This window comes from Myotis brandtii, unplaced genomic scaffold (assembly GCF_000412655.1).
Source record: "Myotis brandtii unplaced genomic scaffold, ASM41265v1 scaffold179, whole genome shotgun sequence".
Classification (NCBI taxonomy): domain Eukaryota; kingdom Metazoa; phylum Chordata; class Mammalia; order Chiroptera; family Vespertilionidae; genus Myotis; species Myotis brandtii.
The window spans coordinates 1339513-1357914 of NW_005356635.1; the positions used below are offsets into that span (position 1 = coordinate 1339513).

The 18402-nt window shown below is 37.1% G+C and overlaps 1 protein-coding gene across 2 annotated transcripts in view; it reads right to left on the reverse strand.

Moving 5' to 3' along the window:
* Window positions 1-3913: 3913 nt before the first annotated feature.
* The window catches only part of SAMSN1 (SAM domain, SH3 domain and nuclear localization signals 1), a 48102-nt gene continuing 33613 nt past the window's right edge, over window positions 3914-18402 (reverse strand). For both annotated transcript variants that reach the window (XM_014537413.1, XM_005863447.2), the window contains exons 7-8: window positions 15754-15904; window positions 3914-4759 (exon numbers count right to left, since the gene is read on the reverse strand). In XM_014537413.1, coding sequence (XP_014392899.1) covers window positions 4557-4759; window positions 15754-15904 — 354 coding nt within the window. In that variant the 3' untranslated portion in view covers window positions 3914-4556. The remainder of the gene's footprint in view (window positions 4760-15753; window positions 15905-18402) is intronic.

The following is an 18402-nucleotide window of genomic DNA, read 5'->3' on the forward strand; positions in this document are numbered from 1 at the left end:
TCTTACCATTTGCAACAGCATGGATGGAACTGGAGAGCATTATGCTAAGTGAAATAAGCCAGTCAGAGAAAGATAAATATCACATGATCTCACTCATTTATGGAATATAATGAACAACATAAACTGATGAATAAAAACAGATCCAGAGACAGAGAAACATCAATCAGACCGTCAAACTCAGAGGGAAGGTAGGGGAGGGTGGGGGTAAGAGGGAGAGATCAACCAAAGGTCTTATATGCATGCGTATAGGCTTAACCAATGGACACAGACAATAGGGGGGGTGAGGGCATGAGTGGGGGATATGTGGGGTAATGTGGGGATAAGGGCACATATGTAATACCTTAATCAATAAAGAAATTTAAAAATTAAAAGAAAATTATGGTCAGTGGCTGTGGTATGCCCAGTAAGTCCCTAGAATAACCTATTTGGAGTAGTAGCCATTGCAGGAGTGGGAGGATGATGAAGGCAGCTTGTTGGAAGTTTGAAATTGAAACACTATTTCCTGCTGTGGAGAGGGAGGTAGGCATGTGCTTCACTTCTGACCTGGGCACTGCATACGGGACTAAATCTCATGGACCTGGAAAATACTTTAGAGAGGAACAGTGTAATGTTGTTCCCCAGCATTTGAAATAACACTTTGTGTTTCCTTATTTTTTTCTAAGGCCTTATGATTTATTTATTTAAAAAGCTTTTATGTCACTTTGGAAAGTATCTACCTATAGGTTGAGTAAGTTGATTTAACTATAGATAGGGAATGTGTTATACGGGAATCATTGCTATATTCAAGGTACTACAGCAAATGTTTTATTTTATTTTAAAAAAATATATTTTATTGACTTTTTACAGAGAAGAAGGGAGAAGGATAGAGAGTTAGAAACATTGATGAGAGAGAAACATCGACCAGCTGCCCCCTGCACATTCTCTACTGGGGATGTGCCCACAACCAAGATACATGCCCTTTACTGGAATCGAACCCGGGACCCTTCAGTCTGCAGGCTGACACTTTATCCACTGAGCCAAACCGGTCAGGGCAACAGCAAACGTTTTAAATGCTCACTCTGTACCCAGGCTTCAGGGATTAAGGAGGCTCTTCCACAATTAAGGTCACAGTCTCATGGAAGGGGAAGTGTTATACAAATAGATAAAGTATAATATATAAGTGCTATAATCAACAGCGATACAGGTTGCTCTGGACAGATGAAGAGGAGAACACCAAAGGAAATCCTAGAAGGGCTTCACAGAATAACTTCTGTGAGTCTTAAGATGGGAAACAGGGGGAGGCTTCTGGATGTAGAAAATAGTAGGAACCCTTCCAGAAAAAATAAATAATGTAAAAAAAGTCACAAAGGGAATCATAAATTGTCAGGGACAGCAAGAGCACTGCACAGCTCTGCTGCTCTGAGTGGCTTGGAGTCCATATATGCTTCTACATTCTCTCATTTGACTATGACAAGCACAGGACAGGTGACTTCTCGAACCCTGCCCACTGTACTAACTGTTGGGAACTTAGTCCAAATTCCTCCTTTATCCTCTGCTCACTAGTAACAGGTGTTGAGTCCGAGCCCCTCAGCCTGGGACTGGACCTCCTAGGATGCTGGGTCTTAGATGGAGAAGCTATGAGAAGTTGTGGGTATATACGAATGAGTCTTTATTGCAGAAGCCAGTGTCCACACAGCCATCAGACAAAAACAGTCCTTATAGCAAAGTCCATACAGGCATGCAGCCAGACACTGGCTGGTAAATACCTATCTTTCCCATAAAAGCAGCATTAGTGTCTGTACTCACAGCTATTATCTGAGCAGCCGCACGCTGCCCCTAAACTCATTGCCTCACATCGTAGTGGTATCTCAGCTCTCTGGCTCAGCAGCTTCTGCTGCCCAGCTGCTCTCTCCTATCCAGCACACTGGCTGGTTAACATGGTGACTATATCTTAGCTCTCTATGAGCTCTTAGCATTACATTGTAGCAGTACCAGCTCTCAGCTCTGTCTGAGCTCTCTAGCCTCTCCTGCACACATAGGAGCTACCTACATCCTCTGTGCCTACCGCTTCTGCTTTTCTGAGCTCTCTCTAGCCTCTACTCAGCTGTTCTCTCTCTCAGACTCCTGGTCAGTAACCTGTATATTACTCCAGAGACAAAGAAGGCTAGTTGCCAACAGTGCCATCAATCTTATGGGTTACAGAAGGGCACAGTGTACCCTGGGACCACTGTGGCTTTGCAGCTGTTCATGGTATTTTGGCCTTGGGCATCCCAATTAAGCTCATACTCAGAGTGGCCTTGGCCATTCTGGATTATTGACAACAAGGCCTCTGTGCTCCTATTGGCCTTGAGTATTCGGGGACCCTGGCAAGGTTCCCACATGAATTTAGGGAATTTTTATGGCTGGATAGTGTAAAGTGAGAGGTGTGGGAAGAAATATATGACTCATAGGTGTGGGTAAAAAATGGTTGGGGAGGGTCTTATGTATCCTGGAAGAAAGTTTAAATGTTATACTGAAGATGATGAGAAGCCACCAAACAATTTCAAGTTGGGAAGTACATGACTTGATTTGCATGTTGGAAGATCTTTCTAGAGGCTCTGTGGAGGACGGGTTAAGAAGGAGGACACTTGTGGAACAGAGATCAGTTGGAAAGCTATTGCACTATTTTACACATGAAATCCTGAGATTACAAAGCAAGACTGCAACCATGGGAATGTATAGAAAGCCATAAATACAAAAGCATTTCTACAGGTAGGACTCATAGGGCTTGATTACTTATTGAATCTACATGAAGAGGATATATGTGAAATGAAGTGAGAAATTATTTTCTTCTTTGCATAACTGGCTGAATGTTGGTACTATTAAAGAGAGGTAGGTTGGGAGTAAAAATGAAGAGACAAATTTGTAGACAAAAGCAAGGATTTGGGTATGTTGAGTCAAAGCTTCCTAGAGTACTATGAACTAAACTATGCCCTGCCACCCTTCCAATTTATATGTGAGGCTCTAACTCCCAACATATGGTATTTAGAGATGGGCCTTTGGGCAATAATTGTTGTGAAGGTGCGGCCCTCATGATGGGATTAGTGTCCTTATAAGAAGAAACACCAGAAAGCTTTCTATCTTTCTGTCATGTGAGAACACAGTAAGAAGGTAGCTCTTTGCAAGCCAGGAAGAGAGCTCTCACCAGAACCCAACCATGCTGGCCACATGGTCTTGGACTTCTAACCTTTAGAACTGTGAGGAAATAAATTTCTATTGTTTAAGCCATCTAGTTTATGGTATTTTGTTATGGCAACTTAAGCTGACTAATACATAGAAGTATTCAGGAAGTTAGATAACACAGATCTGGCGCTCAGGAGACAGAGTGAGGTGAGGTAATTGATTTGGGAATTATATATACTAGAGTCTGAGTGCATGAATTCGTGCACCAGTGGGGTCCCTCTGCCTGGCCTGAGGGATCAGGCCAAAACCAGCTCTCTCACATCCCCCAAGGGGTTCTGGATTGTGAGGGGGCGCAGACCAGGCTGAGGGATCCCACTAGTGCACAATCAGGGCCAGGGAGGGATGCGAGAGGTTGGCCAGCAGGGGAGGGACCGCGGGAGGGCTCTAGGGCATGTCCGGCCCATCTCATTCAGTCCCGATTGGCCAGACCCCAGCAGCAAGCTAACCTACTGGTCTGAACGTCTGCCCCCTAGTGGTCAATGTACATCATAGCAAGCGGTAGAGCGGCCTTAGCATATCATTAGCATATTACGCTTTGATTGGTTGAACGGATGACTGGATGACCAGACATTTAGCATATTAAGCTTTTATTATATAAGATATATATAGTGAGGACTGACTATAAAACCTTGTCTGGTAGGAGATATTTTGTCTGCATGTCTAATATAAAAATGCCTAATATGAAAGTAACACTAATCTGGAAAATACCAAATGCACATAGTTCATTTTATTTTTAAAATTAGGGCATTTCAAAATTTAAAGTATTTACACTTAAAGGTAAAACATCTGTGCAATTATTACAATTTATTTCACTAAATCAGAACTAACAGTATATTGTCTATACTTTTATACCATGTAACAGTGAAGAAATCAACAAAAAACAATGAAAACACTGTGGATCAAATGTCTCCAATATTAACTTGTACTTTATAGTAGGTATAAAAATGAGTGTAAATATTGCTTGGATAATTGGTTAAACAGACACAGGCTCCACTGCTGGAGTAATAGACACAAATTCAAAACTGGCAGGTATGAAGAAATGGGATTTTGCAGAATTTTTTTTATTTTGCACTTGCAAAATAAAACTTATGTCACACATACTAAAGACTTATATTACACCTTTTCTAATAAACTCATGTGAAATATTAACATGTAGCATTTAAAATAATAAATATACATATTATTTACAGTAATTGGAAATGTTAGAGATATAAACTTTTATGTAAAATAATTCAGAATAAAACATCTTAACTTTAGATTGTTATCTTCAAATACTCTCTTTCTTTCCTATTTGACCTTTTAGCTCTGGAAGAGTTACACGGGATGCAGATGTGGGTATAGAGTTGAGAATGTGTTCAGTCACTTGTTTCTGCGATAGTCATCTTCTGTACCATGTCAGACAGATTTTCAGACTCCAGGTCTTCTTTGCTATTATCAGAATTTTCCGATGAGATGTAACAACCAGAGTCCCGTGGACAATCATCTAGCTGTGACTTATTTAAGGAGATGTCTGGGCTTAAGGATCGGGGCACAGATTCATTTTCTTGCTCTTGAATAGCTGTAAATGGAAAAGAGGGCAGCAGTTACGCAGATCTAAGAAAAGTTTTATTCATGTACTCATTCATCTTTGAGCTATTTTAACTGTTCCAACCTGGACTTCATTACAATGGGAACTTCTGTAAGTAAATGATATGTTTGTTTATTATAAAAAAGGTATTTACACTCAAATATTCAAGCCACTGTTTTCTTAGAAGACAAAGTGAGCAAACCACTGTTGCTCTCCTGCAATGTCATGGAATTCTTGTGAACTGCCTGCATAAGCAAAGATCAATATGGACTCGCATTTTACATTAATGTTGCCAAAGAAAGCAGATTGTATCCACAGTGTGACTGATTCCTTGTCCAAATACTCCTTAAAGTAACATTAGAAAAAGTCATTTGTAAAGTTTAAATGTAGAGTCCACATTAATAATGATCTTCGTGAGCGATTTTGAATCATGATAATGCGGATTAATGAATAAAAGATCACTATGGACAATAAAGTGGGACTTCAGTTACTTAGAATTTAACTCATAAAACATACAGTATTCAAAAATATTCATGGGGATGTAAAATACGGCATGGAAAATATAGTCAATGATATGATAACTATGTATGCTGCAAGATGGGTACTGGAAATATCAGGGGGATACTTTGTATAGTATATTATTATCTAACCACTATGATGTACACCTGAAACTTGTACAAAATAATATTGAATGTAATTTAAAAAATACTAATAAAAGAACAGAGTATTCAGGATTTTCCTATGTGTGCATTCATAAAAAAATAGACATAGAAATCAGGTTGCTTTAGGTAGTAAGCTACCACATCGAGTCTGCTTTATTTAGTTTGTCTTCCATATCTTTGTAGTTCTGAATAACAATTGTTTATGTTCATATTGGTAATGTGTCATCAAATCTGTATTCTAGATTCAACTGGAATTATATGTTAGGAAAAAATTAATATTAGAGATGTAACAAAAGGTATTTCTAAAGAACCTAAGTAGCCCTATAAAGATTTACTTTTTCTCAAGAATTCTTCAGCATCAGCATTCTTTCTGTTACTGTGAGGATTGTTTCTTTCCCTTTCTTGACACCAGTGAACGGGTATTTCTCTGCATTATTACAGTGAGTTCCTCACAGAGGCGATGCTCTTAGCCCACAGCATGTTCTGTTCTTCCCCTTCTAACCTCAGGGCTCCCCCATTGTCAACATTTGAGTAGCCCAAACTGGAAGAACGAAGCATACTTTTCAAGACCTCTGCCTTCAGATGCTACATACTTCCTCCCATTCTTGCCAGAAGAACTATAAATCCCACCTTCAAAATTTTTGGGAGAAGGATATTGTGTAATTTTCCTCAATAGACTCATATAATGCTAAGTAATTTATCTTTAAGAAATTCACCCTTTATTCTAGTCTACACATCTGCTTTATAAATGCATTTTTTTAGGCTATATATATCTTGCTGACATTAGCTTATGGTTCACTGTGTATCCACTTGTTATCAACCTCCATTGTGAGAGAGAATTGAGCCCTGGCACCCTAAGGCAGCCTTATATGTAATGGGTAAACTTCTCTTCAATGTATCTAGAATAATACTAGTTATGTCCGATCCATGGAGGAATTGAAAAGTCACTTAAATTATTTTCAGTATTCTGTAGTTTAGATGAGGAACACAGATTGAGAAAGTCTGAAAAAATAATAAAAATCATTTCTTAACTATACTCATCTTCAAAATGAATCATAACAGTCCTTTTAACTTTTTCCTCCAAGGTTTTATTTGCAACAATGAAACCAAATTTATGTCATTTTCTGAATTTTTTCCAGGTTTGCCACAACTTTAATTACAGATTCAATTATCAGATATTTAAATCCAGTGATGTTATAGCTGGTTCTAGGTATAGGAGCTTTAATTTCAATATGCACCTATTATAATTATTTTAAAATTTTAGCTACCATGAAGCATTTTTTCTTTATTAGTCTTAACAACCTTTAAGTTTGGGAAAATCTACTTAGTCTTTATGAGACTCTGTTTCACTTTTGTTTCCAAGCCCCCTTTTTTTGTGTGTGAAAAAGCAGGTCTGAAAGTGAGACCTCATTCTCTGAGGAAGAGATGTCTTCCTGCCTCTGCTTGTCTATCTTTATTGCCACTGAAGTGGATGAGCCAGGTCTGAATTCCACGATCCGAGTGTCTCTGGAAAAGACCAGAGGAGCGAGGCCTGGTGTGAGCTTTCTGCCACATCAGCAATGATCACCATATTTAGAATGTGATCCTCTTAGAATGGTTGTGAGGCTATTTCCCTAGATTATATTAGAGCCTATCACTTCATTGCAAAATTAAAATTACTGAGTTACTTCCCTTCAGACTGACATCTACACAGGACTTGACACAATAAAAACTGCTCTCAATACCATGTTCTATTTAGGTTGATTACTGACTCTGGGGTTCTCTTAAAGATAAAACTTAGTTTAAAGTACTATGATTTCCAAAATTAGCTATTTTCCTTTAAAAATAAGTACTTAGCTTGTTATTTTACCCTCAGAAAACTTTATGTATCATCTCAAAGGGAAACAAACAAAATAAGTGAAAATCTGACTTTAACAGAGGATATGTTTTTAAAATTAGTAATAAAAATGTATTTGTTTATATTCCCATATGAGAAACGGTGTGTCACATTCTCTAAATTCTAGAAATTGGTTTATTTTAAATACAGATTATTTATTGTGGTAATCTTTTATCTGCAATTTTTATAGAAAAAGGAAATAGTTTCTCAGTATGAAAGTCATGCAGCACAGTAATTTACAGAACAGCAGTAATTTGCTAAATGATTTCCTAGTGAAATGAAAACATGACTATGCTTCCTCAAATGCTTCCCACCAGGCCTGCAATAATTTCAGGCAGGTGATCAGCTGGAGCCCCTCAACTATAACTATAAAAAGAAAAGGCAGGTCATTATATTATATTATGGAAATGAGAGCTACATAGCATTAAATTTTTGTATTGTGAGGGTCAGGGTTTTCTCTTTGGTTTTTCTTTTTTTCTTTTTTTTTTCATCCTGACACTAATGACTTTGGGATTGGCACAAACCTAGCACTGGAGCTGTGGGTGGTTTTCCCAGCAGAGGGGATGAATTCACAGTACTGCACCCACATTTCCTTTCTAAGTCATTTAGCCCCTCCATGTGACCGTGAAACAGTGTAAAGCTAACTGACCTACCTACAAATTGAAACTATAACCTTCATCAGTTTTGTCCTATGGTCCAATCATCTGAGCTAACCAGGCAAGTAACATTGGAATAAGAAACAGTTTGCTTCCAAAATTACACACTTGCCATAGGATGTCTGAGTGCATCTGTTTTATACCAAAATGTTTGTGATTTGTTAATTTATTTCTAATACTTTATTTCAGTATTTCTAATTTATGTATTCTGTTATAAACATTATGTAAACACATAGACATATGCATATAATTTACAAATGAAAGAATTAAAGTTTTAGATATATTTCCTCTATCCTCCTCAGATCATCTACAATGTTTTATATTCTATCTATAATAATAAAAGCATAATATGCTAATTAGACCAGATGACCTTCCAGATGAAGCCGGGGCTGCAAGGGAAGCCCAGGTCCTTGGTGCCTGCTGGCGGCCGGAGGGAAGCCTGGGTGCCAGAGGGAAGCCACTGCCAGCAGCCGGAGGAAGGAAGGCCTACTCTTGCACGAATTTTGTGCATTGGGCCTCTAGTTTTAATAAAAATTAAAATGATACATTTTTACTATAAAGCCCCTGAATGGTTTTCAAACATTCTAAAGGCTACACATTTTCAAATCTGAGTATATTGGAAATTATTAAATAATTTGAAAAAGATGTCCTTTTTGCTTTCAACTAACAGCAGGTATAATAGGAAGTCAGGAAAACATCCCCAAACTGTTCTGTACTCTATGTAATAAAAAGGAAAACATAATTATAAGAAAAAAATATTTAGATAATATTTTGTCATGAGGTACTAATTTGAATATTAAAATATTTTATCCTCATCAATATTTTAAGATAGTCATCAATGACGATACAAAGTGGCATGGTGATTAAAACAAATGACAGCTAATACAATTATTCATGAAATAATTATATCGGAGTTGTGACACTTAATTAAGTATAGGCATCTCAATTATACTAGAAGTGAAGAAAGCTTTGAGGAAATCAAACTAGGTCCTAATTATGGTAAAAAGTTTTCAAACCTTAAGGAAAGAAATCTGTCCAATATTCACATCGAGAAAGTTAAGGATTCACTAAAAATGTAATTTTTGTTTGACTTTCCAGGTTTCTTATTCAAATATTCTAGATACTGACTTTACTTTGTTGTTTGCCTTAGGTCTGAAGCCTCTAGTTCTTTGGGGCAAGTACTATGAAATAACGTGATCTAGAGAACATAGGAAGATGCCTGGCCAACAAAAGTACCCAATAAACATTTTTTTAAATAAAAAGAATGTGATTTTTAGATTAATTAAAGGAAATATGAACTAAAGAAGATCAAATAAGGAATTTTGTTGAACTCAGCTCTGAATTCTCTCTCCTGGTGCCATCTCTATAGAGGAAAACAGGGATATGCATCTTAGGGTGGCTCCAAACCTCAACCTCATGTTGTAGTCACACTTGAGTCATTCACACCGAAACTCAGTCATTCTCCAGGTAACTATAGCTGTGTTTATCTGTCCAGGGGTGGTGGTGTCCAGGGAGGAATATTCAGTAGACAATATGGCACAACTCTTAGTAATTTCAATTTCATCTTAAGCACATCCTTAAATCACTTAAACACTTTAATTTTTTAATTATAATGAATATTTGGTATTCATTTCATTTGAATATTAACATGCCCTTTGAAAAATCAAGAACAAATGAAAAACAGGAACCCCTTTATGGACAACCAACCAGTTTCTGTTGTTTTCCTGAAGCTATGAGAGAATATGGAGCTGAAGTGACTCTCCTTTTGTTCGCACATATTTCTTTTTAGCCCAGCATCATAGTCTACCCTCTATCGACATGTGTGCAGAAAAGGAAATGTTTTCACTCACACCCACAGCAGCCTCCACTTGCACTGTGCTGACTGCTTCAGTAAGAACCTAGAGGGACGCTCACTCAAGGTCACAATCACTGGGCACCAACTCGGGCGGCACCACTCGGCTGCCACAGGGCCCAGCCATGCACACCCATATTGGACTGATTATTTTGATAATGATCAAGTAATTTTAAAAACTATAATTTTATATTGCTTAATTAGGGACCTTGGGAAATCAAGTTTATATTTCTTATAGGTTAAATTAATCCTACTTACTTGATATGGTAAAAATTAACCTAATTTCTTTGTTTTAAAAGTTATTATTATTTCACACAAACATGAATGTCCTGCATATTTCTGATCCAGAAATCACTTTTACAATTCAATATGCTTTAAACATTTTTTTATGTCAGTATGCATTTTATTCTCTTAACATCTTCATACTGCTTTGTTTGTATATATCCTAATTTATTTAAAAGAATTAATGATGGAAGTTTATTTTAGTTTTAAACTAAAACTACTAGTAGTTTAATTAGTATTTTATGTATTTGTATGTTGAAGTTAAATTAACCAAACAAACTCCTAGAACTGAATTCCTGGGTATAAAATAAAAGTATGCACATTTTAAACTTTGATAGGTTTTACATTATTGCCCTCTAGAAAGTACTCATTTACATTTTATCATGGACACATGCACACATGGTTAACACATGCATAAAACAAATCTTGACAATGCACACCAACTCTTTCCTGCCTGTTACAAAAACTTTTATGTATGCTGTGGGGTTGTGGGGGACTTTAAGTATTATAACCAAAAAAAGTTTTGCTTACTATTTGAAAATCTCTTTACTCCTGCACTCAACATTTATTAATTCTACAGGCATTGTTAACAATCCTCTTAATGCAAGCACAGAATTGGGGACATCGGGAAGGCACATGGTAACAGAGGATTCAGTCTTGTTTGGCCAGGGTAATCATCACAAAGCCATGCCCAGCACACAATCACAGTGCAATCTAACAAGAACAGGAGTGCCCTGCACGCACAGGCAGTACAAGTTTCCTAGGTGACTGACATGAAATCCTATGAACTCCCTTCTCTCAGAATTGTTCTCTGGTAGAAGAGTATAAATGTTTATATTTCATTTGACTGATTTGTGTTTATTGTATTACATAAAACATGGCATCTATTATAAATTATAAATTAAATCTTAGGAATAAACCCCCTCCCCAAATCTGAAGAAATTAAATTGTCAAAATTAATATAAGGCCAAATAGCTATGACTAGAAACAAATATGAAAGGCATATTTATAAACACAGAATAGGAAAATGCCTACATGCCTCCTCTACTCTGTATATATGGATGGTTAGCATATCTTATTTTTTTAAGTTGTATGTATGTTTCTTGACTCTAGATTGAAATCATATGGCAAGAGGGTTGGAAACACCAGGTACACATGTCAGGGGCTAGAGCACCAGCCTGCCCTGGCACGCTATCAGGCCAACTGCTGGACTGCTCCTTGGCATAACTACAAGTCTCCCCTGCTGGCAGCTCATGTTCCAGGCTCCTGGCTGGGCCTTGCCATTTGCCCTGCATCATTTTGGGCAGGTAGGCAGACAGGAAGGCACAACTGGGGATAGTTGAGCAATGAGGGCTGCTGTGACCACAGCTGGTGCCAACAGCCTGTCACACAATCCACCCTTCCCCCTTCCTCCTCACTGAGCACTACAAATAAAGTTTGCAGGTATCTACAATATACACAGATGCTGATACAGTTTGTTTATTCAGTTACTAAGTTGTTGTTTTTTATTTTAAAATTTAATTATCCCTGTGCTAAAGGGAAGACAAGATATTTCCATCACCCATTTCCCCCCAGGACAACAGTACACATTCTCATAGACACACTTTTAAGACACATCAAAGTGTTTCTAAATGTGGGAAAATAATAAGTTCAGAATAAAGAGAAAATATTTACTATTAACAACAATTAACTTATTTTAAAGAGACATTTCTCAGCAAGGCAAAGGGGTCTTGAAGGTTGTGTTTAGGGAACAATGCACACAAAACACTCACACACATATATTCTTTACTCTTTTTTTTACTTTCTGGGAATATTTATTCTAAGTAAACAGACCATTTTAAAATTCAGATGATGAATAGAGAAACCCTAATGTGCACAAAATAAACAGATTCTGCTCTTTTGCTCCTTTAAGAGCTGTCTCACCCCGATTTTTCTTCTTCTTCTAACCTGATCTGGATTCCCAGCTGAGAGCCAGTGACCTGATCTGCTCAGTTCTAATGCAGCACAGGAGTGAGTTCAGAATATCCCTGTGCTAGTCTTGCCGGAACTGCAGAGCCCCAAATTGTTCTCCTCCAGAGGTAACCCTGTGATCAGCTCTAGCACCACTTGCCAGCCCTTCCATCAGCCTGATGGAGAAGCATCTCTACCTCCTGTCAAGCAGTAATCTACAAAGTTTAATTTTCTTTACATCTTCAAAGTCAAAGAGGGCACAATGCTATCTCTTTTGGCCTAAAGAGAAAAGGAAAAGTGCTTGCTTTAAGTCTTTGTTTTCTGTTTTTGTTCCTGACCCAACCCCCATTCTCTTGGTTTCTCTAGATATGTTAAAGGCTCACATGCAACTGTGGTCTTTCTACATTATCTCAAAGTTTTTATTCTTGTCCTCAAAATAGGTGCCCACTCTGCTCAGTTTTTATATTGAATGGTTAGCAAAGCAAAACATTCCAATTCCCAACCTAAGAAAGAACGAAGCTCTAAACTAGAAATTTGTTGACGTTCCCAAACTGACATTATTCAATGATCAGAATAAAATACATACATAAAATCCTGGCAAATTTGCATACCCCATTCTTCCACACACATACAAAAAGCTAACTATTTTTAACCTGTGACATGTATTTGTCTTAGTTTTATTAAAACCATATATTCAAGGTCTTTATCACTGAAGGTACATGAAGGTTGTGCATTTAATCTATAGCATGGTTGTAGGAGATATGATTCACAGAGTAGAGAATAGATAAAAATAAGCATATAGCAGCATGGTGCCGAATCATCAGAACTCAACATCTTATCAACAAATAGAAGTCATTCTTCTTTATTTCTTGAGCAAAGAAGTTTCATGTAAGATAAATAGCTTTCAGTCAGTATAGCCTAATATGCAATATGCATCTTTTTGACATGTATATTCTAATAGTACTTTTGACCGTAAGATTAAAATAAGAAAAATCCCTGTGCTGTGTGTTTACAACAAACACTCGTTGAATCTGCATTTTTTCCATTTTTCATCTCCCAGAATTGGGCTCAGTGTATGTATGTTTGTACATTACTGGCTATTATTAAATGATCAACTTCTAGTGACCTTCAAGTACCATTTTCCAAAGTTTTACAAGGGAAATAATTTGGAGGATTTGTACTTTTTTATAGCAAACATTGCATTTCACATCATGCTTTGGAGATATTGTGCTTTGTTTTCAGAGTTCAGGGTATAGCAGTATGTGTTTCTAATATCTGGATTTAGTAGATGGGTTCTAGATACATGACCTTGAGAAAGACACCTACTCTAGTTTTACTTCCTTCATGTTACAAAGGAAGAATTTGGGTAAGATAAATCATTATACGTTTTTTGTTGTTAACAGAGAAAGTAGATGGGTGATAAGGGAGTGGGAATGAAAAATTGGAAGTGGACACTGCAAGTGGCCCAAGCCTTTGGTACTGGGCTGATCTTCCCTCTGTGGGTCCTCGCGGAAAACTGCTCTACAGCTGAAAGCCGGCTAATTGGGGGCTCTAAGGCCCCTTCTATTCACAAATCTTGTTGCAGTGCAACCACAGCAGCTCCCACCTTTCAGGGAGTCAGGCTGTTATAAGGTTTCCATTCTCATTTAAATACTAGCTTCCACTTTTTGAGATAGAAAACTGAACTTAAGCTGCTGAAAAAATTGGAAAGTAGTAGTAATTTTAAGTTTTTAAATATTCGTTGTTGTTTTCATATTTATCAATTTGCCTATGTGGAAGGAAAAATGTGGGTTTTTATAGCATACTGCCTTTGATTGAAACCCTAGCTCTGCTACTTATCTAGCTGTCCGGCCTCTTTGAAGTTCATCTCTGAAATATTTTCTTATCTGCAAAATTGGCAAAATACCTACATGCATGGCATTGTAGAAGAAAAGCAATTTTGTGCAAGTGTCCAAAAAATACTGTCTTCTCCTTCCCTCTACTTCAATGTCAAATTAGTTTGAAGAGTATTGACAATGATACTGAACATTATCAATTACAAAAAATCTACAGAATCTGTTTCTTAGCCTAACATTGAGTATTGACAATGATACTGAACAAAAAATCTACAGAATCTGTTTCTTAGCCTAACATTGCTTACAGAGGAGACATATTTTAAAATGACAAGATGTGACAAAAAACTGCCTCATTTACATGAAAGATACTACTACATCAATTGAAGCTGATCAGTTCTGTTTGGGCTTGGACTGTTGAGTACACTGGCTACTTAAGTTTGATCTTTGTCTGCTCCTGTGACCCTATCCCCTCTCTTTGCATCTCCTAGCTTCCACAACTTCAAAGAATGCACATAAGCACATAGGCCTAAGGGTGAAATCAATTCTGCAGGTTTCAAATTAGTCATGCATATGAAAGCTTTTTGAAAAGGATGAAGATCTATGCAAACTCAAGACAGCAAGTAAAAAAAAAGGTACAATTTCTTAAAAAAATGAATTCATTCTAGATAACAGGCCAGTATTTATAAATACGTGCTGTGCAAATATGCCCATTTGGGGGGATATAAGAGAGAGGATGTAGGGAAGCCCACGAAGGGACAGCCAGGAGGCCTGGGTCCTAAGCGCGCACCTTTCCTCCTTACTCTGGGCTGTTATTTGTAGTGTTAGAAAGTATAGCACCGCATCACAAACACTGGTCCTAGTTTTCCAATTTGCTAGGTATGTGAGCTTGGACAAGTTCCTTAGCTTCTCAATTTCTCATTGTAAAATGGGGGCAGTACTATCTTACTCACAGAGTTATGGAGAACATTGCAGAAGGCAATAAATGTGAAGAACCTGGCTCAAAATTGTACTCAGAACATGTCAAAAAAGTAGTTAATGCTTATTATTATTATTACTTTTGCAAGAGAAGATTGGATTAGATGATCTAAGTTATTCTTCATCTTTAAAATTAGGTACTTCTTTCCTTTTTTCTAACAAAATATTCCTTGCAGAGCTTGGCATGTTCTGAACTCAGGGTTCTGGGAGCCTGACCAGATTTAGTAAGAAGAGTGTTCAGACTGAGCAATTGTAAAAGCAAAAGCTAACCTATCTCTACAAACCCAGTTGGTATAGCCAGTATTCTGGCACAAGTAAATCTGCATATATTCCTCCATCTTCAGTTTATACTCACAAACACCCAGAGCCATCTCAGATAATACCATGGAGTGCTGAATATTTTTGCAAGCTATTTTAACATGTTGAAAGAACAGTATAAACACATACAAGATGCGACTATATGGTAATAAAATGAATCTTGTGTGGCATGAAGGTTCCTTAGTTTGGAGCCAAGCTCTGGGCTGTTCTGCAGGAGCCACTTATGACATTTCTCACTAATGGCTCATGCTGCCACTAAATGTTTGCCTCTATCTGCTCCTGCCTTTGGGAATGCAGACATGCACTTGCATGTAAATTAATAACTGCAGAATCTAAATAAGGGACCCAAAAAAGACCTTTCATTTTCTGAGTCCAAAAGGAAAAAAAAAAGACCTCTTTCTAATTATATATTTGATCAGAGTTGTTGTTTACAAATGTATAAGAATACACTTATTTTATGGGAAAGAATGCTTTATATGATTCTCGGCAAATTAAATTGGGACTTTGTTTTTAATGATTTCACTATTTACATTAAACTGTTATTATCAGCTAGGGAGAAAACTAGGTGTGCAAACTTACTTTCTTCATCAAGGAGATTTTCAGCAGCTGATAGTAACCTCTTCCTGTCTTCTGGGTTTTTAATGTTTAATTCAATGAGATGACTCTCTTTTATATCCTTTAAATCTTCTAGGGTCTCATAACCATTGAGCAAAAGTGTTGATGAGTATTCCTGTGTGGGAGAAAAATTATGTATAATATGAGCTAGTTGGATTTAAATACTTTTAATTCTCTGTAGATTTATAGAAAGTGTAGAAATGCTTATGAAAGCCAATAAGACTTTTGCTTATCTTTATTTTACTTGTACTAGTTTTCCACATATAAACTCTAGGGCATTTAAAAGAGTTGGAGGTATAATTCTGACATTCTGGAAGGACAAACATAGAGAAGAAATAATTACCTTAAGCTATACAATGCTAGATAATGGATCAATTAAATAGCTGGATCATTCATCCTATTTGGCACTTTTTCACTTCTCAAATTGCTAAATTGACAAAACTAGAGTGCCTTAAGTTTATAAACAAAGTGCTTTTTTAAAAAAATGTATTTTATTGATTTTTTACAGAGAGGAAGGGAGAGGGATAGAGAGTTAGAAACATTGATGAGAGAGAAACATCGATCAGCTGCCTCCTGCACACCCCCTTACTGGGGATGTGCCTGCAACCAAGGTACATGCCCTTGACCGGAATCGAACCTGAGACCCTTCAGTCCACAGGCTAATGCTCTATCCACTGAGCAAAACCGGTTAGGGCAACAAAGTGCTTTTAATAGAGTATATTATAGTAATATTTTTGAATCTACATCTCTTATTTGCTTGATTGCAAAAACAGCTACCCTCATTAATTTCTTGGGGTAGGGTAAAAAATAAATTTGAAATAGATGCAATTTAAAAGTGGACTTAGGCCCTAGCTGGTTAGAGTGTCAGCCTGACAACTGAAGGGTCCCAGGTTCTGTTCTGGTGGGTCGGGGGCGTGAGGCCCAAGTTGCAGGCTTGATCCCCAGTGGAGGGTGTGCAGGAAACAGCTGATTCTCTCTCATCATTGATGTTTCTGTCTCTCTCTTCCTTTCCCTTCCTCTCTGAAATCAATATATATATTAAAAAGTGGACTTAGGATTTTGGTTATAAACCAAAGGAATCCAAGGCTTTCTATTTAATTAGAAGTTTTATTAAGCTTTACAAAAGTACTGTGGTTGGAAAAAGTATTGTTTCCTTTTCTCAGCACATATATCTTGTCCATCATTTGTATCAAGATATACTAGTTTAAAATTCCTGGGCTTTTGATTTCAAAGTCTGTATTTTATTTATGTAACCTCTGTTCTAACAGCATAAAAATTCAAAGTGAAGTTTAATGCTTTTCAACTTTCTCAAAAATTCCTCCCATTTTATTTGGTTATTATTTCAATATCCTTATTTAGTTATTAAAATTGAATAAGAGGAAGTATGAAAGTTTTAGGTAATCAGAAAGAGCTTATTACTAGCCCTTTAATGTTAAAAAACCCCCACAAACAAACAAATAAACAAAAAAACCCAGTAGCAATTCTTTTAAAAATATCCTAGAAGGAACACCGAATTAGGACAGAAAAAACAGAAATTCCCATTCTGATATAACCATCTAACTGAGGGTTCATGACTAAGTTATTTCACTTCCTTAGACCTTGGTTTTCTCATAGGTCATGATAAAAACAAATAGGGAAGCAGGATTCAAACTTGTACTTCTTCCAAGGAGCACCCAATTTGGGGCACCAGTAGTAATGTAGGAAGACCTAGGCAGTGTGTCTACAGACAAGATTGTAATTAGATAATTCAGGACAAACAATTAAGGAAAGTTCAATTAGCTATTGCCTTAATGAATTTCAAAAAGTATCAAAGTACTACCGTGTTAACTTTTAAAATGGATTGCAAAACAGTAAATTGAGTGAGGCTAGGTATATTGTATATACACACTATTTAACATGGTAGATATTTTGTTAATATATGAGAAAATAATTTTATTATAAATATAGACAACACAGTTTTTTTAACGCAATCATTATGCAGGCTTAAGATCACTATTTCCTAACAAATTAGTTTTAAAAGTTATATTTACTTATTTTCCTTTGACTTGCTTTTGATCTCTGCTCTAAAGAAAATACAATTTTCATTTTTTTCTTTCAAGTTTCTGGTACCGTTGTAATTAGCTAGTTGCTAATATTAGGAAAGAAGCATAAGGGAGACCAGACATTATAGGCCTGTTAATCTGGCAGCTTCACTAGGAAGCTGCAACTTCACACTCCCCAGGGAACCACTGGCCCATTTCCTTGCAGTTTATTGGGGGATGGAATTGGACAAAGCCGAAGATGAGTGCATGCACAGTGAATTGGGGTGTCACAGGGAAAGTGGCTGTCAGTCAAGCCTGGGGAACCATGAATTGACTAGAGTAGGGCAGGGCCATTGCAAACCTGCAAAAATTTGGGACTATACAATCCCCTAAACAAAAGGAGTTCATGTTCTCTCTCGGCCCTCTTGTTCCTGCTTCCTTGCATTAACCTGTGTTTCCTACATAGCCATGTGGCCATGTGGACCCCACATGTAAGGGACTGATGAACTGTATCTGGGAGCACAAACTAAGCTAGCCTGATGCTGGATTAGACTGTGTCTCAACCTAGAATGGAAACTTGGGATACTGGCTT